We start from the raw sequence: 23,569 nt of genomic DNA on the forward strand, positions 1-23,569 counted from the left end.
AGCTTTTTTGAAATGTACAATCTTCTGTGTTTTTGTTAAGACTTATTTAGTAGTTTTTCTAATAAAATAGTCAGAACATTTGAAAATTTAAGATTTTAACATAATTGAAAGTAACTTCAACCAAAATTTGTTTGTTTTAATCATTTAATAAACACAAATATAGTCAATATAGTGGAAACTACTCATTTTTCATACTAAGTTTCTAGCGTTTGGAGATCTTATCGTATATAAAGACTTATTCTCAGCAACTTAATTGTGACAATAATAAATACGAACTTTAACACAATTAATAGAAAAGACATTGAAAAATAACAAGTGGTTTGTTTTATTTTGACAATTATTTTAAGTCGCAAATACAAACAACACTATTTAGTTTAATGGAGAAATAATTTTAAACGCTTCTTGTTTATATTACCTGAAGTGGTCTAAAAAAGGTTTTTAGTTGTAAGATACCTTTAAAAACTAAAAATTTTTAATTTAAGAAAACACCAGGTTATTTGTTTCAATTTCTAATACAAACAAAACAGTATTAGTTATGCTGAGAAATTTAAAGTGACATTTTATCTCTTCAAAAGTTGTTTTAAAGATTTACTTTGCAATCATTTTACTTACAACAACAATTGTTGTAAGTTTTTTTGTGACCTTTTGGGCTACTTAACTATAAAAACAAACCAAATTTTGTCTGTAAAAATTTAATTATTGCCACAAAAAGTTCAATTATAGCCACATCCTTTATTTTTATTGAGCCAATAAAAATTTTTATGGGTGGAAAGTTTTCCTATAAAGTTTGTGGTTTAACTATTAAGAAAAAGTTTTAATTTTATTAAATGTATAAAAGTTTATAAGTTAAAAAAATAAATTTAAGTTATGTTCTTAAAATAAGAGTCTTAGTAAAAACATTGTTATAACTTTTATAACTTACCTGGTAAAAATATACAACAAAAGAATAAATGCTATTATCGAAACTAAAAGTACTAATTATAAAATTGTGAACAAATTATATTACTATTACTACCATCAAAAGTGGAACTAACAATTATTATTCAAAAAAAAAGTGAAGTATAAACTAGAAACAAAAAGTTATATTAACACTTAAATATTTATAAAAGTTTGGAATGTAATAACATTATATTTATTAAAGCATTAAAAACTTTAGTTCGCAATTTAAGAAAATTAACAAAATTCCTACTAGGAAACAAGTGTATTTACACCCAAATATTTTTGAAAAATATGGAATTTATAAACCACAGTAGTTGTAAATGAGCATTAAAACTATAATGGGAAGATTTATTTTTTGTATGAAATATTTTTGGCTGAAATATTTCAAATATAAGTTGTTTTAGTCATACAATTTATAAAGTGTATGACAAATGTCTAAGTTTCAGAAGTAAATAAATATTTTAATTATTATATAACTTAAAGCAAACAAAAAAAAAAAAGTAATCAAGTTTATTTATAATCTATTTTATACAAAAGCAATACTAACTAAAAAAATCACTTAACAAAAAACTGTGAATTTATTAAGCTAAAATAATTTCCAAACTAGTTTATTTAAAAAAAAATATGTTATAACAAATAAATACTTAACTGTTTTAAAGCTAAAAGTAAGTACTAGTATTGTTATTTACATTTTTAAACTGTTCAAAACAACAACAAACAATAATTTACTTTAGTAACAGTTTAACCTTAACACTAATTAAGTTTAAATATTAGTTTTAATAAACAGCTTTTTTAAATGCTATTATTAATTTATCTTAACTGATTTAACTATATTTATATACATAATATTATCTATCAAGAAAAAATACATACATTCTAAATATCAATTAAGATTTGAAAAAGTCTTAAATTACTTATTTAAGTTCAGTAAAAAAAAACTACTAATTTAAACAAATATTTGTAACCTAACTAAAACTATTAAAACTTTAATAAAACTAACAAGAAAAATAAAATAGAATTTTCATCTAAAACAACATATTAATCAAAAAAATTTTCAAAACTGACAAATCTTTCTTAGATAAAACAAAGAGTTAAGGTTATACAAGACATGAGCTGAAGCAAACTGATTTAAAAATGTCATCAGCTAAAAAGCACTTGTTCACGAAACCAGTGAAGCATGTCGAAATGAGAAATTAACCGACACTTGAAATTATGCGAAATATTATATTTCATTTGAAATAATTGTTTTTGGTATAAATAATTGTGTTTATTTAGTTTTATTTTTTTACGGCGTATAACACTTTGGACTTTTACAAAAGGTTATAAAAAGTCTATATAAATATTTTAAACATTTTGATATATAATACATAGAAAGTAAAATGTTTGATTTTGGTTTGTAAAACTATGAAATATGATTCTTTTTGTTAATTTTTTTGTAAAACAAATTTCAAAGCTTTCCATGTGAACAAGATTTTTCGCGCCTAAATAACTGTATTAAAAAAATTCACTTAGTATAATAAGAAGTAAAAATATTTAGCTTTATAATACAATTTTAAAGACTTAGTAACAACTTTTAGATTTAACGCTTTTTTAAACATATATTTGTAAAAACTACTTTAAATTATTTAAACTTTTATATTCTAAATAGAAATAAAAATAAAAACTTAGTATGGTATAAACCTAACTAAAATAAAACCAACAATAACTAAAAATAAAATTTATTTAAAAACCTTGTAAATAAAAAAAATATAAACTTCAACAAGCGTATACTTAAAAATGCTGTAAAATATTTTGCTTGAAATGTTTGAATTTTTGGTTTAAAACATTTAATTCAAGAATTTAAAAAGTAGACATTGAAAGAAGGGTGAAAAGTTTAAACTGAACTGATTGATTGATTTTGAATAAGTTTTATTTGCTGAGGAATTTCAAATAGTTATGGTTTTTTGCACACAGCTTATTAATCATTTTTTAAACAGCTAAAATACCAATTTAAAAATTAAATATCTTTTGTTAAATAAATATACAACTTTATTATATTTTCATAATTTAAGCTTCTAAATAACTTTCTAACAGCGTAAGAACTTTTCTAAAATTTTTTTTTTGTATCAAACTTTACTGTATTAAATAACTAATTCTACTAGCTTATGCTAACTAACAAACGAAAAACTTTCAATAACATAAAGTTTCATTTACGTATCAAATTTTTATGTTTTCAAAGAAAACTTTCGTTTTAAGTGAATTTAACTGTCACGTATTTATACGGAAATCGAATTTTTCCATGTTTTTAATGTCTTAATGTGTATTTCATAAGCTTAAAATTACGTTAAAACAAAATACAACTTTTTGAAATACAATTTATATAAGATTAACTTAAATTTTAATTGTTAACAAAGTTTTTTTTGAACGCTTAAACCGCAAAATTCACGTGAAATATTTGGAAACAACCTGTATAATTTTTAAAAGTATTTTTTTTGTCAGTTTCTTAGTAAACACATGTAAAATATAATTCATGACGCATTTCGTATCATAAAATTACTATTTCAACTAAATTGTTATTTTTTAATTAAATCAATATACGTTATATAATCTCAACTGAAATAAAATACAACTATACTTTTGTGACAATTTAAACACAAAAATTTCTTGACAAATTTATTCATGCTCAAAATGCCACAAATTCAATAACATTTTTAGTTGGAAATAAATAAATAGTTACATAAAATCAACTGAAATCGTTGAAACTTGCTAATGAATGCAACATTATTTTCGCAAACAAACAAAAACACCTTTTTTGTAAAACATATTTTCTAAGGAAATTAAAACACGCTCGAATTCATGTAAATGGTAATAATTTTTTGAGAGAAATTGAAAAAATGCTTTTAAAAGCCGCCAACTTAGCTACAGGCGAGAACTTGTAAAAAGCCTTATTCGGTTGTGAAGATGACTTTTTATAGTGACGTCATTATTGAATTTTTTTTGATAACTTTTGGAATAGTAAATTTTGTGTAGGAATTTTAAGAATTGTTGAAAACTTTTTTTCTACCTTTTATTGAACTAAATGGAACAATTTTTTTGAAAATATTTTAAAGCATTTTAGAATTAAAACTTTTTAAATATTCGTACTAACTTTTTCTAAAGTTTATTCGATCAAGAAATACTTTATTATTAAAGAATATTATTAAGATAAAAGATAAGTTATAAAAAAACGTCTGACTCAATAATAATCATTTATTTGCTTTTATCAATATGTTTAACTATATTAAATATTCAAGATTTGAAAAGGTCTTATAAGTTGTATGGTTTTTAAATTAAAACTTAGAGATATGTCAAAGACTTGACCAATTTTTAGCTAGAACGTTATTTTTGCAAAAACCTAGAAAAACATTTAAGCGGCTAAAATTTACTTTGAATAAAAATTAATTGTAATGGTTTTTATCACAATTTATATACATATATAAAATCGCGAAAAACTTCAAATTTTTTTTGGAATTATTCGTAAACGGAAACTTTTAACGCATATAAAGTCTTAGTTATTTTTGAAATTTTTAACTTGAACTTGCAAAAATAAACTTTATAACGATTAAACATTAAAAACAAACTTAATAGATTTTTAAATTTATTTTTTTTGAAAGTACAACGTAAATTTCAACTTGTATCAAAAATAAGTTCTTACATCATGACAGAAATAAATAGTTTTAAGCTTATAATTGAAAATTACTTTTCTATAAACCCATTATATAGCTGTTTAGAGATTATAAAACTAACAAAAGGTTTTTTATTCGTATAAAAAGGTTATTCTTTGGTATCTAAATCTAATTTAATTATACTTTTTATTGTATTGAAGTCTAAATAAATAGCCGATAAAGTAAATTAATTTGGAAAAAAATCCTATTAGTATAAAGTAATTATTGAAACCACTTTTTAAGTTTACAACGAGATACAAAATTTCAAATAGTTAAATTTTTTTATTGTAACAACTATATTGTATATGATAAGTTTTCAACAAAAAATTAAACAATAGTCAGTATTAATAGTATACAAAACTTTTGTAATAATAACTTCCAAACCAAAATACAGATTTTATCAATAAGTATATCAGATAACAACTTAACCAAGGATATAAAAACACTTATGATATATCTTTCTTATGCGAAAGCACTTGTAATATATATATAATCTTTTTGAAGTACATATGATATTACTAATCTATTTGAACTGAATTGTAAGCGCTTCAACTTTATCTATGCATGAAACAATGCATTTATTTAGTTTAACATCAATCAACAACTAATCATATTATACTTAATTTGTGTCTATTTATAAATTATAACCTGTTTTAACCTGTATTGTTATTTTAAGAAAACTTTTAGTTCATTTTACAATACTATTGTAGTTGGTTTGCTACTAAAACAAACTAATTGAATTATGTAAAAATAAATTTAGTTTAATTTAATTTATAAAGTTTTGAGAATAAAAGCTTTTTGAAACGATTTTTTAAATTGACATTTGAATAACTTAAAAACTTAACAAACCCAAATACTTATGTATTTTTTTAAAAAACGATAATTATTAGTAACAAATGTTTTTTACCTCTTTTAGTTTGTAGAAACATCATCGTGTGACTTAATTTAAATTTTTAACACATTTATTCTAAAGTTTAAACATCTTAATTACCAATATTGAGTCATTAACAGCGTATATAAGTGTTTGAAAATGGGAAAAACCAAAATGTTAACGATTCAAGCAATTTTTTTCAACAGGAATTTTTTTAATGAAAAATATACTTATTTGATCTTAAATTTCATAGGAAATTTTATGAGAATAGAGAAATAAATGTCGAAATTAAAATTTTAGAAGTTTTATTTAAAAATAATATTTTTATGACATTTTATGCGTGATATTAGTTTTATTTTTAATCAGAAACTTAATTGAACTTTAATTTAAACATTTTCCTGCTTACGCTCTAATTAAATTTGAAAATAATTAAAACAAATGAAAAATACACGTAAGTTTGTATAAAATAACAATGAAAAAAATTTATCAGTAATTATATTAACTTCATTAGTTATTTATTAGTACTTAATGAATTTTTGTAGCAACTAGAAAAGCATTTTTTTACACATAAAATATTTTATGCATCTTACAGATACATATAAACATATTTTGTATAACATATAAACAACTTTTGCTTTATCTATGGGCCAGACAAAGATTGCCAGTCTGAACATTTAAAATAGGAATTCAATTTTAACTACTTTGTATAAAGCATGTTACTGAACTATTTTCAAACTAAAAGATGAAAACCTTAATTTAGTTTTCAAAAAAAGTACAAAGTAAAGAAGTTAATTGTTGTATAGCCTAATTTTTTTCTACACAAAATACTAAGTTAGATTCGGAAAAATATGCTTAAAAAATTTCAAATATATAAATTAAATTTCAAACTTTTTGTAACAAATAAACAAGAAAAATCATAAACTAAATAAATTATTTTAAAACTAATAGAAAGCATAACGAATATGTTATGCAATAACATTATTATTTCCTAAATAAAATAAAAACAACGTAAAATTACAGAAATGACAATTAAATTACTGAACAATTTGTAAGAAAGTTTAGTAAACTGACATTTCAATTGTTTTAATGACAATTTCACAAGCAACAATTTTTTACGTGTATATAAATTATTTAAAAAGTGTAACAGTTTTTATTTCAATTTAAACTTAAAGTCTTAAAAATTGTTGACTTAAACTTGAAAAGTGGCTTAAATTTTTTGAGGTCGATTTTATTTTTCAAATTTTAAAGATTAATGATCAACCTAGACAGAAAAACGTGTAAAACTTTTTTTGAATTTATTTAATAATTAATTCTAATTCTAGTCTAAATATTGTCTTTAAGACCATTAAATAAATTTATGCATAACTTTCAAAAACTAAAGACATTATATAAGAGTTATGAAGCTTTTAAAAGAGTAAATTTAAATGCTCCCGAAGTAAAATGATGTTTTCAAAATAGTACAGGCTGTACTAAAAAAATTATATTTGAGTTTTTCTTAAACATAAATTGAGTAGTTATAAAAACTAAGTAAGAATTTAGTTTGTTATACAACTAAAAATTACATTAAAATAAAATGAATTAACTTTTTTAAACATACACTGCATGTGAATAAAACTTTTTAGAAATAAAACTCTAATATTTTTATTATTAATTCAAAAAACAAATTATATGTTTCTAAAAAAGTGTTTTTTCGTTAAAAGTATGTCTATTCATATCTTTAAACCGATTAGTATTATTTTTTTTTGTGTTGCGATTAAAAGAGAATAAAAAACAAACATTTAATTCAAGAGCAAATTGTATTTAATGAGAAAAATGAGTTAGTATGAATAAATATGAAACAACTTCTAAATACCTTAAAGCTAAACAACTTGCATACCAAACATATTACAAAAAATTACGATGTTTTACTTCTATTTTAAACTTTATTAAACTTTAATTTAGTTAAAGACATACTTGCCAAACAATAAATATATAGTTTAAAATAATGAATTTTATGACTAAAATGTTTTTGTAGACAGAACGTAATAAGAATGATATGAATTTCATATGAACATTTTTTATAAACTCTGTTGAACTACTGTTTAATTAAAACTTATTTAACATTAACAAAAGATTAAGAATTACTGTTTTAAATATAACCAATCTTCGTTTAAAATAATTATTCGGAAAATTAATATATTACTACTTAATTACAAATAAAATATTTGCTAAAAAACTTTCATTATGTTGAAAACACAAAATTTTATTTGAAACTTTCACTTAGTTAGTTAAAAGTCTATTTGACATTGCCTTAAAAATTTAATAAATTTGTTTTTATCAATAATATTTAGTATTTATTTCAAAAATTTAAAATTTTAATATCAAACCCTAAAAATCTGAAAAGATTTCTAGAAACTGTTTTATCACACAAACAAGATATTTTTATTAATTTAATTGTTACTTTATTAATACAAAACAGTTTTGTTTGATATGAAATTTTAATTTAAACTATCAATGGTAGGTGAATTAAGCTTCAGTTTCGGAAACACTTTTGTTAATATAGTGCACAAATCTTTAAAAACTTTTATTAACACTGTTTTTCAAAAACTAACAATTGATTTGATAAGAACACCGCTATTAAAAAAGAGTTTAATAAAAAAAGCTATTTATACAAAAACAATACTTACCTCTTAACAAATTAAAACATATATTTGAACAATAATAAGTTTTTATTTATATTTTTTAATCTATAAAAAAAGAAAACAAAACTTACCAAGTGCTTTAGTTTCCGGTTTCAAATTTATCACCGAACTTTCATTTTTGTCTATTTTGTCTTTTTTCTGCAAAAAATAGAACAATTTAACCTTTTTTATAAACAAAAAGAAAGCTAAGTCTTGTTTATTAAATAAGTTACACTAGGAATATTTTAATACTTAATAACATTTTTACAATAAGTAAATACTTAGCTAACTATATTTATAGTTGAAAAAAAAAGCTTTAAGCTAGAACATTTATATTAAAATGAAAATAAAAGGTTCATAAGTTATGTATAACTGCTTAAAATAATACATAAATAAAATTCAAGAAATAAATAAACATGCTAAATAACTTGCAGAATTTTTGGAATATAAAAAATTGACCTTATATTGAACTTTAAAGTTAGATGAAATTTAGTAAAAACTACAAACATTTTTTATTTTGTAATAATATTAGTCAAGGTTGGTTGACAACAAGTAATTTTAATTTAAATAATTAATTACTTCAAAACAAATTACTAAAAGCATGATTACTTGCACCTGATATTTTAAGATATTAATAAAACATTTAAACGCTTTTTATAGCCATAAATTAGCTTGGATCAAAATTTGTTTTTGAAACTTGAAGTTTTTAAAATGATAAATTAATAAGTTTTACATTTAAAAACAGCTTAAAATTTCTACAAAAATGATGGAACAGAAAACTTAAAAATCTAAAAAAAGTTATCAAATTTAATTTCATAAAAAAAGTTTATCAAATATTCTTCAGTTCTAAACATTATTAAAGTTAAATATAAATTACATGAGTAATTATTAAATTATTATTAATTATTAATTGTCATTGATTGGTTTTAAGTAAAAATGTAAGTATTGAAAGCAGCAAAATTAAAAAATATATATCAATATACATTCACACATGCAAACCTTGCTTTTGTTAGAAATGCGGTTGCTAGCATCGCCTAGCGGATATTTTTTACCGGACATTTTCTTCGATATGAAGCGAATTATGTTCAAACGGGCAGATAGGTTGTTGCTTTCAGACTGTTTGAAAGACTTGTTGTTGTTAGTTTGTTCGTTGTTGTTAATAAGCTTGTCTTCAGAAAACTTGCAGTTAGTTTGATTGTTGTTAAGAAGATTATTGTTGTTGTTTAACTTGTCTTGAGTAAGCTTATTATTCATAATATATTTGTTTTGGATTTTGTGCAAAGCTTCTTTGTTTTTATTGTTGTTGTTAATTTTCCTCACAAAATTGTTATTGTTTTGATTGGTTTGACAAACTTTATTATTGTTATTCAGCTTGTCATAAACTGCATTCTTGTTAATTTGCATGCTAAAACATTTGTTCTTATTAGCATTCTTTTCAGTAGCAATATTGTTATTTTGCATATTTTTGTCGTTGTTAGTTGGAAGAATGACTTCAGCAAAATTATTGTTGTCATTGAGCTTATCTTGAGCAGTACAGCTGTTAACTTTCATATTGTTATTGTTGCTGTTAAATTTTATGTTTTTATTGTTGTTGTTAACTTTCATATTGTTATTGTTGCTGTTAGTTATTTTGTCAGGCGGTTTCTTGTTAGTTACATTTACTTGTTCATCAACCTAAAATATTGATGTAACATATCAAAATAAATAAACACATATATAAACTTATAAATGTAAAATAAGGTTTAGTTGTTATTATATATCAGACTTTGTTTCACTAATAAGTTGTGATCTATATTATTAATATGTTAATGATAAAATAATTTTCAAAGCTTTTAGTAACTTTAATGTTTCTTATCAAAGTAAAACTTTTCAAACAGTTTCAGATTCTAGGCAAAAACTAGCAAGTTGTAAATAAAAAAAAATTTAGAAAAAATACTTTGTATTTGAGCGTAAAGGTATAAAAACAAAAGACATTATAAGTGAAATTTTATTGTTTTGAAGAAAAATAACCACTGTTTGTATATATTTAAAAAGGGATTGTACAATAAACATTAGTTTACTTTGTTAAGTACAAATAAAACTTATAAATGAATGATATTTAACTAACACTTTCATATAAACTAACTTTCTAGAATTAATCGTCTTTAAATAGACAAGTTAGCATTACTATTTAATTACAAATTTAATAAAATTATAGAACTAGTTGTTTGATACATTTAACTAATATTTACTTCTACTTGAAGTTCTTTTGTTAGTTCTGGTGTTTTTTCTTCTGATAACGTTACTTCTTTTTCTTTTATTGGTTCTGTTTCTATAACATCTAATTGCTGTTCTTCAATGCTGGTCTCTTCTGCTATATAATTCAAAAATTCATAAGAAAGTTTCTTTTTTTTACGATATAAATTTTACATCTGAATATATATATTGAAATACTTGTTCGAATTGTAAATTAAACTCGTACTAAAATAATCAACATGATTTTTTTTGATTTATATAAAAGTATAAACTTTTTTGATATTTATATGAAAATAATTATAAAGTTTACACCAACGAATATGCTAAAAATTGTTTAATAAATTATATATGATTTTTCATAAACATTTTTAGATAGATATTCTCAATATGCAATGAAAAATCTATCACTAACATTATTACTACTTCAAAATGGTAATATATATATAGAAAATAATGTTGTTAAATAAACTTAAACACTTTCCACAGAGCCCATTTGAATGGCTTTTTAAAAGCTTTAGATATATAAAACTAAACTAAACAAGTTACAACTATAAAAAAAGAACTCATAGAAATAAAATTATACATACAAACCAAAATAAAATATACTTTAAACACAAAATTAGTAAGAATTTTTTTGATATTTTGAATATAAGCTCATCATACTTAGAAATTCTTTAAAAAATTAACATTCTTTTACTGCATTATCTGTTATACTGTCTTTAGTACATTAATAGCAAAAAATACTTACTACAGCTTAAAAGACAGTACTTAAAATCGTACATTGTTTAAAATAAAATTTAAATTGTTTCAAAAGAATGTTGCTTTGCTAACTAAAGTTAAATTTCACAACAATTTATAAACAATGTTTTGAACAATCAATATGCCAATTATTCTCACGTCATAATACTATTGCCAATAATACAAAATGTTTGCAGATATTAAAATATTTGTAGTAGTTGTACTAAAAGTATTTGTTAAAAAAACTTTTTTTTTTATATAAGTTAAAAACACATTGTGAAATAAAAACAACAAAACTTACTTTTAAAATCAATAAATTTAACGTTTGTTTTTTCATAAAATATTCATGCTTCTTACTTATAACATGTTGTTTTTATGATAAATCAATTAAAACGTTTGAGATACAGGTTTTAAACATGAGTAGTTGTATTGACATTTGTTAAAATATTTGTTTTTAATTCTCAATTGGTTCGGTATTTATAAAAAAAAGTATGACCTTAAAAAGACATTTTAATTTATCGAAACAAAACAATTTTGTGCACTTTTGTGCTTTAATCTAATTTATTGAAAAAGTTTAAGTTTTACTTAGAGATCATAAATCAAAAAATTCTAGGAAAAATCTTTATTAACATAAAGCTCAGAAAGATATTTTTTACTTCCCATTTTCAAACTTTACACAATAAGGTAACATTTTAAACTCGTAAAAAATAGAATGGAACATTAAAAGATTAAATTGCTTGCATTTTTGCGGAATTTCTCAATTTAAAAAGGTTTTATCGTTTGTTTAAGATTTTAAAAGGCAAATATAAATGCACTTTAGCAATTAAAAAAACTAAAAAATTTTATCTGCTAAACAAATGTTGCATCAACTTTTATATTTTTAACTATATTTTTCAAACTTTACGTTTCAAAAAATATTAATAAAAATTACCAGTTTAATTTTTATAAGATTTAATTTTTGAAGATTCAATACAACGATACACTCCTATAGTAATCTATAAGGGATTTTCAGTTGTTAAACAAATCTAAAAATGTTTCGAACAAACATTTAAATTAGTTTTAAATATGTTTAACTTTTACTGAAAATATTTAATCGTGTTTTCATTTAAAGTCTGTTAAACAAGTTTAATTTGTAGTTTATAACATATTTTGTAAGATTAATCATTCAATACTTACTATTTAAAAACATTGAAACTTAATTAATAGAAGTTTTCTAAAGTATAAAAGTTTATATAGTATGGCTATCGTTACATAAGTAGCTAAAGTTTGTTTATTTTTTCTCTTTATTCTAAATCAAATAAATGACTTTGAAATGTTTACTTTCGATTTTTAATCAAATATTTACAATCAAAATTAAAATAAATAAAGATAACATCTATTTTGTAATTTGTTAAAAAAAAACGTTTTAAAGTAAGTTGATAAGTTAATTACAGTTTAACAAATATCACATATTTTTGAAACAAATAAAACCTAACAAAGAATTAAAACTTTAATTACTTTAACTGGTACAATTTGCTATTTTATTTAAAAACCAGTTCAAGTAGGTTTTCAAACTGAAAGTTTTAATATTTAATTTCTTTAAATTAACGTTTATTTTGAAAACCGTTGGAAAAATTGATTTTTGGAAAAAAAATGTTGTATTAGCTGGCTAAATTAGTTTTTAACTTGAAATTAATGGCTGGCATAACCAAAATATCATAACAATCTGCAAGAAATTAATCTTTTTTTGCAGGCAAATACCATTAAATTCTAATAAGTACATTTGAAAATATTTTTTCATAATGATAGCTTTATGAAGCTAGTTTTAAATAATTTGACCTGATATAACTTTATTAAAATAGTATTTCAAAATAGCATTGCCTATAAATACCACTAACTTGAAATTGATTATATTATATATAAAACTAGTTTGTTATTATGTACTGACTTAAATATTAAAACTATTATGGCTACATGGTTTAACTTTAATAAAAGCTTAGCAATAAACATTCTATAAAAAAATATCTTTTTTGTTGTTCAAAAACCTCAAGTAAAATTAATTCTTACATGTTGTTTCAATTCAAAACCTAATTTTTAAGAAATACAGTTAATTTTTAAATAAGCTTATAGTCAGTTAATAAACTTAAGGAATTAGTTATTAATTTATTGAAAAATAACGTTTATTTTAACAAAAACGGACATTAGGATTTATTTATCATTTTAAATAGTCAAAATATTTCGTAAATGTAGAAATGGTTCAAGTTATTTAAAAAATTTTAAAATACAACTACTAGTTTCATGTTTAAAAAACAGTCGTTTTTAGCCATACATTTACTTAATTTTCATTAATTTTATTATTAGCTGCTTTATTTTAGGTAAAAGCTTGAATGAAATAAACTAAAATTTATTTCTAACAGTTTAGAATTATAAATTTGTTAAAACAAAATTATACATTCGTAAACTGATAAATTACGGTCGAGCAAAAAAGTTTTAAGGTAAAAGTTAAAGAGTTTGAAAAATTTATTAGATATTTAGTTTATATTAAATTTAAAAGTTCAGAATAATATATAAAATTTACTAAAAACACTCTACTCAACCAAAATAAATCACAAACATAAAATATCAAAAACAAATACAAAACGCTTAAGTAAAACATAAAAAGGCAAATTGCTCCTAATAGACATACAACTATCATAATAATGACCCATTTGTTAAGAATTAGATATAAAACACAACAAATTTTTACGTTTTTTGTTTTAATGATAACATTTCGAACTATTATTACTATAATTTCGGCAATTTGGCAAGATAAACTATCTGTTGAAAACAAAAACAACTTTTATTTTTTATTCAAATTTTACAACTATTTAAGTGAACTTAAAAAAAAATCAAAAAAACATGCTTTTAAATACTAAGACTAAGGTTCATGAAACTATTTCATGTTAGAATCTATAGGATGACACATTAATTGTTGGGAAATTTTTTTAACATCGATAAAAACACAAAATGAATTTAGAATGACGTTATTGTTTTCAACTTTATGTTTCAAAGTTTTAACGAATATTTTCAAAGTATTTACAAAATAGAGACTTGAAGGTTTAAGCGGAACTTATTAAATAATAGCGCTATTATTCATATTATTTATGATAATATACTGTTTTATTGTTTAAAACTCATTTGAATAAGTAAAGAAAAAAATTAACTTAAATTTGATAAATTTAATTGAAAAACCAAAGACTACTATAAGTTACTAAAAAAACTTATGCAAAACTTTAGTAAGGATTCAATATTTCAATTTATTTGATTTGTGTGATTAAGTCTTATCTAAAAGTAGATCAACAAATATTGTCTAACTAATATTTTCTCATTTTTTGAAATAAATGTATAATTCAAATTTATTTACTTTGACTTTGAAAACAAATATTAACAACCTAAATGACAAAACAAATACAACATTTTATGTAGAAACAATATTTTAGCAAATTAATATTATGAAAACAGTTTGAAAATAAAAGAGAAAGAAAAACTACAAAAACACAATTGCCTATAACTTTAAAGTTTATATACATTATTTGCACCTTAAATTTGTTAGCTAACTAAAAACAAAAAAATAACTACTTAATACTTTATTAAGTTATTTTATTAGTATTATTATTGAGACATTTAGTTTTTTAAAAGCCTTTCAAAATAAAATTTATACTCTTTTTAATGATGAAAAAAGTCTTTTTTACTTAGTTGTGTTATTAATTTACTTTTTATTTTAATCATTATTTTAATTTTTATTTAAGTTGCCTTGAATTGTTTTGTTACATTTTAAATAACCTAGTTTTATTGTATCGTTAAGTGTACAAAATTTATAAAAACCTATTTGAAAGTAATTGTTTACTAAGATTAAATCTAGTTAATTAAAATTGTAAACCAGTTTTATAATTATAAATATTGACATGATATAAAAGTACATAAGTAATTACAGTACATAAAAATAAAGGATGCTTTATTATTTAACAAACAACAAAATAAACAGCATTTAAACAAAAGTAATTTGGTTTTATATAATACTGAGATTTTTATGAGTTGATAGAAATATTTGATGGCATTAAATTCAATATATCAGATAAAATTAAGCATACAATGCCACATAAAAAAAAACATATATATCTAAAGTAAATTGAACACATTAACAATAAAAAAATTTACTCAGCTTACATAAAACTGTTAGCTAAAATACTTAAGTTAATTTACAGACCGATTTTTAAGACCAGGCTATTTATCAAAAAAAAAATTACCATTATGTTTCTACAAAAAACCCGTAAACTACTTTCAAATTAAGTTATACAGAGTAGAATGAATCATATAATGACAACAAATATGTTGTGAAATAATTTACAATACTTTAGTAAGATATGAAAGCAATTTAAAATAAAAAAACTGCTCTAAATATGCATGCAAATATCAAAATAATGGTTCATTAACAAAATATGAAATATAAGTTTTAAAATGTTTTTACTTCTATTAAAAATTTTAAGATCATTACTACTTTTATAAAAATAAGACTTTATAGCCCATAACACTTTAGAAAAACAAAATTTTAAGGTCATTATTTCATGCAAATATCTATTAGATGCAACATTATTATGTGAAAAATCATGCAGAAAACATTAAAAACATAAAACAATATAATTTAATTGCGATTCAATTTAGTAACGCATATAAACAAAAAAAAGATAAAACAATATGTCAAATGAATATGTCAAATGAGTATTACGTGAATATTTATATAATTATCATTAAAAACATGTCATCAAAAATTAAACTAATATTGTTTACATTAAAATTCAAAATGAAAATGCATATAAGCATAAAAAGTCATGTAAATAATACAAAATGACAAATTAATTGTTTGAAATTTCACGGTGACATTTTTACAGGCTTTATATCAGCACAATTTAAACAGTAACACGTAAACAATTTAAAACGTCAATATAAAAATTACAATATGACAAAGTAATTATGTGAAATTGCACGAAAGACCAGTAAATTGCCTACAAAGTAGTTCGAATGGGTTCAGAACGTTACCGGGATTACTTTAATGAACTTGTAAGCGATTTAATGTTAACGCATCAGCAATTGTTTTGTAAATATTTCAGTTAATTTCACGCAGAAGTTTTAACCTTTTTCGAACAGAATTTCATGTTTTTGCTTTATTATTATTTAGAGTTTTTTTAGTGATTTATAGTTTGAACTTTTGTTATGAATGAATAAAAATCACTCATTCATCAATAATCATTTCTTTTCAATACTTGTTTTAAATAAATGCAGTAACTTCTACTTGCTTAAATGATGTTATACTCTAGAAAGTGTTGTATTTTATTTGCTTAAACCTTTTGTTAACATTTGTTTTGTAAACTGGATAAATTGCTAAATATTAGTTTTAAATATTATTAAGGATATTGATTTGCTCATGAATATCTTACGCTAAGAAATGATATTCTTAAACGTATACATCAAAATAATTTGCCCAAGTAGTCTTCTTAATTAACCAAACTTCTAAAATCATTTATTTTTTTTCATAATTTCACGGTTTGATTTAAAGTGTATTTTATTTTCAAAAATAGTTCCAAGAACTTTAAAAGTACTTATAAAAAAAATTGTCATTTATATTCTCAAATATTAATATTATACTTTATTAAAATCTCGGTGCCTACATTTAATTTATAAAGTTTATGAAAAATAAATAATTTTAAATTTAGCAGTTTTCAAATTGACTCATATTGTATAAGTGTAGAAGCATAATGGATGAACTTTTGTGTGAGATATTTTTAATATTTATGTTAAGTTTCCGCCACTTAAGTACACACTTATTGCTTTTATTTCAAAACATAAGTACGTTCTTATTCAAGTAAAATAATTTTTGTCTTTTACTAAAATTTTAAAGTCATATTGAATTGGTAATAGTTCTTTGTATGATTTATCAAAAAAAAAAAGGAACTAACTAGACTTGAGAAAATATGTCAAAGTAACAATTTAAATTTGTTTTGCAAACCAATTAATTTTGTTGTTAAATAATTTGGAATAATGTTTTGTTAGTTTTTAGTCATATACAACTAATAAATCATGTGGGAATATTTTGTGATGTCATAAAGAACACAGATTCAAATTAATCCAAGCAGTTAGGAGAACAACTACTTATGATGTCATAAAAATGATTGATTACAACAGAAGGATTTTTTAAATTATTATGTGTTTCTTATTTATCATATATATATATGCATTTTCAAATACTGTTTTTAATTTGTTATTATAAAATGAAAAACTTCTACTTAATCTTTAAATTTTTAAAATATCTTTTAAATAAACAATAAATCAATAATAGTGTTGTAATTTTAGGTTAATTTATAAAATCTTAGATATTTACAATCAGTTTATAAGTACAGAATTTTTAAGGCTATGTAAAAGTTTATTTTTTATAAGGTAAGACCTATAATGATATTTTACTTTTGTCAGTAATACCTATTTAAATTCAATTTATTTACAAAGAAACTAATCTTAACAAAAAGCAAATGACAATAATCAAATTTGTATCGTACTTTAAAAAAATGTTAAATATTTTTCAATGATAAATAACCACATTATGAACTTAATAATAGTAATATGATAGTAGAATACAATTATATGGTGATTAACGAATTCAAAAAATACTGAATAAAGATCTCAAAAATAGATAAGTTACAAAATGTACTAAAAAAACTTCAGATTACAGATTATTTATCAAAAGAAACCACAAAGTGTAAAATATTCAAAAATTTTCAAAGAGTTTAATTTATCAAACTGACTTATCTTATTAAGAATTATTATAATATTAGATTGGGTATTTGCACCTATAATCAAACATCAATCTAAAATTTTACCTGTAAATATTTAAACCACAGTATTAAGGTACCAAACAATAAAATTTTGTTATCTCAAAGTTACAGTTAAACTTTTTATTCTTATTTTATATTTCTATACTAAAAATGCGTAAATAATCATAATTTGATGAACCACAGATTTTTTACAAATTAAAAAGTCATCCAAACAAAAGATGCTTTGTCATATAGTTTGAAAAAGTCGTAATTATAAACTTTTTCTTGTTTGTAAACATTTTACGCAGGCATTTAAGAGGAAATGTTTTTATAACCATAACTTTCACAAATTTATACTAGACAAAAAGACAAGCGCAAACTTATCAAAACAAAAACCTTTTGTTGTTATTAAATGCGTGTTTGCCTTTTAATTTATTTTACTTTTATAAGTTTTTTTTTTGAAACTGATAGGATAGAATCTTACCGATAACTTATTGTACAGGCATCATAGTATTTAAATTGTAAATGTACAAAAAATTAAATTCTTACAAATTACAACTTTAGACTATTTTTTGAAGAAAATTTTTTAAGTTTAATCATTACTTTATGTTGTATATAATTATTTATAAAGTAATAACCAAATACTAAGAAACTTATTAGATGTACTTGATTTTTAAGGATAATAGAAATAAAATTAACTTGGCAAGTATAGAGGTCTTCTGTAGGGGTAAAAAATAGCAAAGTTTAAGTCGGCAGGTCAGATTTACTAGAAAACTCTAAAATGGGCTGCACAGTTTAAAAAATTTTTATTACAAAAGTTAAAAAAAGAAGATCAAAATATAAATTAAATAATAATTTAATAGTTAAATGCTATATACTAAAAATTAAATTAACAGCATATTTCAAAATGTTTTTTTCAAAAAACCTAAAACTTTGCAAAAAAGCAAATAAATATCATACTAATGTGTTTTAGTATACTGTTCTAAATAAACTAGTTTATAAAATTAAAAAGAATATTTTGAACGGAAACCTATATACATAACCTCGAGTTTCTTAAAGTTTTAACAAAATATAAACCAAATGCAGAGAGTTGTGCAAACAAAAGCTTTTTGTTGTTATAAGACTCGACATACTGACATAATTGCTATTTATTTTGATTATAATTGATTGCTTCTTATTTAATAAGATATTAAAATATTTCTTATATTCGTAAAAAATCACAGTTTCAAAAAAAAACGTGATACTATCTTTAACGTAATTTTAATAAAATATTCTATTATCATATGTTTTCGCCCGGAGCGTAATATTTTACAACTAACTTTTGCCAGCCATTGTTGTAGGTATTATGACGTCATAATAGCTGTTAGAAAGCACCTCCTGGGCGACCTTGGATGCGAAGTTCAGATAGTCGTTGTTTGGTACCTTGAAAATAAAAGAGAATAAAAAAAGTGTAAACATTAATGTGATAGTCATTGTTTCTTTACAAAACATACATTAAATAAAAATAATTAAAATTTTTAGATACAAAAAGTTCAAAGCAGAACACTATATTTTTATACTGTGGATGAAAATTTATTTCTCATACTTCTGAAATTTTGAAAAAATTTATTATTAATAAAGTTTTATTGTTAGTTATAGTTTAAGAATATGTTTTACATAGTAAAATAAATTTTTAACTTTGAGAAGAAACATGTTTTTATTTTGATTTATTTTAGACAAACTGATACCGATTTTGTTATTATTTGTTTAAAATTAAATAATATTTTAAGGACTTTTAACTTAAAAAACTGGGCTACTAGCAAATTGTTATCATAAGCTTTTTAAAATTTTAGTTCATTGAAAATATCAATCAAAACATGAACTATTTCTTAAAACTATTTTTTGCAAAAAATTTGCATTTCAAAGGAAATAAATAGCTACTTAGCATTAAATGTTAACTTTTTATTTTATTTTATACTATATTAAAGAAATTGACTAAAAATTAAGCCACAAAGTATTCGATGTATTTAAAAGATTTTTTTATAAATGTGAATATTATTTAGGAATTTGGAATTTAAAAGTTTTTATGTTCGTTACATTAAAATATTCTTTTTTATAACATACATCAGTTTAAAAACAAAACATACTTTAAAATGTGATAAATAAAGTTTCTTTAATGACCATATTGTCTTATCTTAAATGTTTTTTATAAGTAACGTTAGGGGAGTCAATTGTTTGTTTAAAAGCAGTGAGTTAATCAAAACAATAATTTCAAATGTGATCAATTATCGTTTAATTAAAAGCTTAAGTCAGAGTTTTAGATTTTATTATAATTAAAATATAGTTATCGTATTTTAGGTTATTCAAACAAGAAATTATGTTATAAGTATTAAAAAAAAAATTTTTACTAACTGTGTTATTTATTAATATTGTACTACAAAAAAATTAATCATGTTTAAAGTTGTAAATAAGTTTAATTTGTATAACTCGTTAGATTTTTTTAAAATTTAGTACAGCAACACTGTATACAATAAAAAAAAATATTTAAAATAAAAGTTGTTTAGTTTCAAACTAATCCTGCTAACTAGTTAAACTAGTTTCAAAGTTATAAAAACCTTGTTAACATTAAAACCGCTTATAAAAAGATCAAAAAAAAAGATTTAAGTTGAGATAACAGAAACAAGAATAACTTTATTTACAAGATAAATCGAACGTAAATAAAAATGCAGCTTTCTTAAAACTACCAAACATTTACAAGTGCGTCTTTGAAGTAAATTAGATTAAACTTGAGTTTTTTAGATTAACCTTGAAATTGTGTAGATATAGTATAAGATTATAAAGTTTGAAACTTATCTTAACAAAACATTTCTTGTACTAATGTTTTTCTTTTAATGTTTTTGACTGTTTAATGCTTGTACTTTTACAACAACAACAACAAACAAAATTTATAAAAAAATTTTTTGTATGTGGAAGAAAAATGTTAAAAATAATTTTGTCTTTTTGGATTTCATAACTGAAAACTATTAAGTCTTAAATTTTTTTTAATATTGTAAAACTTGCAAATTAAAAAAAAAATATGAAATTAATATTTTTATGATTAATAAATTAAAAACTTATTTGATTACTTTTAAAATGAAAGTTTGGAATCCTAATTAAAATTTCAATTAAATTACCAAAAGGAATTTTGAAAGTAGCTTCTAAAAGTAATTACTAAAGTTAAAAATTGATATATTGTAATAAATAAAAACAAATTATACAGTAATCTTCCTTTATTCTACCAACATATGTTTCTGTGTGTCAACGAATCAACACACTTCAACTGGGTTCTGTAAAAAAATAATTACTGTAATGAGAGAATAGAAGCATAGAATAAAGTAGGTGTATATATGTTTTCATTAAAATAAGATATATTCTACAGATAATAGTTATTAATAGGTGAAATACTTAACATTAAATCCGACTGTTATAAAATTATATGATATTTGTAATTATTAAGTCCAAAATAAATAAGTAAGCTAAATTACACAACAAAATATAATATAAACAAACAACTTACGTTAATAGGAAAGATAACTAAATCAAAATTCACGGTTGTTAACTAACGAAAAAATACATTTTTACAACCAATAATTACGTCACAATGTAAATGAGGCCACCTAAACTATTCAATTTGTACTGCAAGAATATTAATTTTGTTTTTATGTAATCCATTCTGAACAAAAATAAAACATTAACCATCAGTTAGTAAATCAATAAAATTCAATAAAACTTAACGGCGCTGAAGGCAATAAAAGTCACAGAAACTCAGTGTAACATGTATATTATATATTGAATGTTAGTAATGATTGAATCAAAGTTATATAGAATTAGGAAGCAGATTTAGTTCAAATGTAAAAATCAAAGAGTGAAAAAATTAAACTTTAAGGAAAAAAATTAAACTTTAAGGAAAAACAAAGCACAAAAAAAATAATTATTACTAGGCTTACAATGTACTGACCGATAATTAATTTACAGCGACATACATAAAATCATAGTGACCTGAATTAAATATATATTGTATTTTATAATTAATAAAATAATTAATTGGTAAAGTAGGAGTCGGCTGTTTAATTTAAATATCCCTTACAGATATTTTATATATTTAATAAGTAAATTGTGTTATATGTGAAAGTTAAAATGTAAAACAACAAGGTAGTCATATGCTAAGTATAAACCTGCAGTAAAAAACCTACTAGCTCTCTTGGGCGTAGTAGGTAAAAAAGCACGGTTTATCTGTGATTTGAATACAGGCTTCCAATTAAACTTGGAACTTAACATATAAAGGTGTGAAGAATTATAGTCGGAGGGTAAAGTGAATATATGAAATTTCAGAGAATAGAAAGTGACTTGTGTGAAATAGATATAAATAATAAATGAATAAAACTATATGTTACTTAGGATATATAATTATATTAATATAAGTTAAGTGAATGTGTGTGTGTATGTGGAAGGTGAATGAAAAGTATGAAAGGTGAGAAGGCGCCAAGGTGTTATTTGAAGAAGAACCGTCGGTTGTGTACACAGTTGTTTGAAATATCACGTCTTTTATTTAGTAATTGTTTACTATCTTCTGCTAAAATTGCCATTCGTTCAAGGTTGCATATTTGGCAGATCTTGCTCGCGCTACTGATGTTATTGTTGGCGTGGTGGAGGATGCTCCATTCCATTTCTGGTTTGGTTCCATACCTATCAAAATTTTTGATAGGTATGGAACCAAACCAGAAATGGAATGGAGCATCCTCCACCACGCCAACAATAACATCAGTAGCGCGAGCAAGATCTGCCAAATATGCAACCTTGAACGAATGGCAATTTTAGCAGAAGATAGTAAACAATTACTAAATAAAAGACGTGATATTTCAAACAACTGTGTACACAACCGACGGTTCTTCTTCAAATAACACCTTGGCGCCTTCTCACCTTTCATACTTTTCATTCACCTTCCACATACACACACACATTCACTTAACTTATATTAATATAATTATATATCCTAAGTAACATATAGTTTTATTCATTTATTATTTATATCTATTTCACACAAGTCACTTTCTATTCTCTGAAATTTCATATATTCACTTTACCCTCCGACTATAATTCTTCACACCTTTATATGTTAAGTTCCAAGTTTAATTGGAAGCCTGTATTCAAATCACAGATAAACCGTGCTTTTTTACTACTACGCCCAAGAGAGCTAGTAGGTTTTTTACTGCAGGTTTATACTTAGCATATGACTACCTTGTTGTTTTACATTTTAACTTTCACATATAACACAATTTACTTATTAAATATATAAAATATCTGTAAGGGATATTTAAATTAAACAGCCGACTCCTACTTTACCAATTAATTATTTTATTAATTATAAAATACAATATATATTTAATTCAGGTCACTATGATTTTATGTATGTCGCTGTAAATTAATTATCGGTCAGTACATTGTAAGCCTAGTAATAATTATTTTTTTTGTGCTTTGTTTTTCCTTAAAGTTTAATTTTTTTCCTTAAAGTTTAATTTTTTCACTCTTTGATTTTTACATTTGAACTAAATCTGCTTCCTAATTCTATATAACTTTGATTCAATCATTACTAACATTCAATAT

At 22.1% G+C, this 23,569-nt stretch overlaps 1 protein-coding gene across 1 annotated transcript in view; it reads right to left on the bottom strand.

The window, feature by feature from the left end:
• LOC145845881 (uncharacterized) overlaps positions 1-23,569 on the bottom strand; it is a gene marked incomplete at its 3' end in the record, with an annotated part of 43,922 nt that overhangs the window by 15,008 nt on the left and 5,345 nt on the right. Inside the window, exons 5-8 of the mRNA XM_082952898.1 lie at positions 19,267-19,369; positions 10,385-10,506; positions 9,153-9,827; positions 8,246-8,312 (exon numbers count right to left, since the gene is read on the bottom strand). Coding sequence (XP_082809024.1) covers positions 8,246-8,312; positions 9,153-9,827; positions 10,385-10,506; positions 19,267-19,369 — 967 coding nt within the window. The remainder of the gene's footprint in view (positions 1-8,245; positions 8,313-9,152; positions 9,828-10,384; positions 10,507-19,266; positions 19,370-23,569) is intronic.

Source organism: Thalia democratica, unplaced genomic scaffold, assembly GCF_965202585.1.
Source record: "Thalia democratica unplaced genomic scaffold, ktThaDemo2.hap1.1 HAP1_SCAFFOLD_188, whole genome shotgun sequence".
Taxonomy (NCBI): Eukaryota; Metazoa; Chordata; class Thaliacea; order Salpida; family Salpidae; genus Thalia; species Thalia democratica.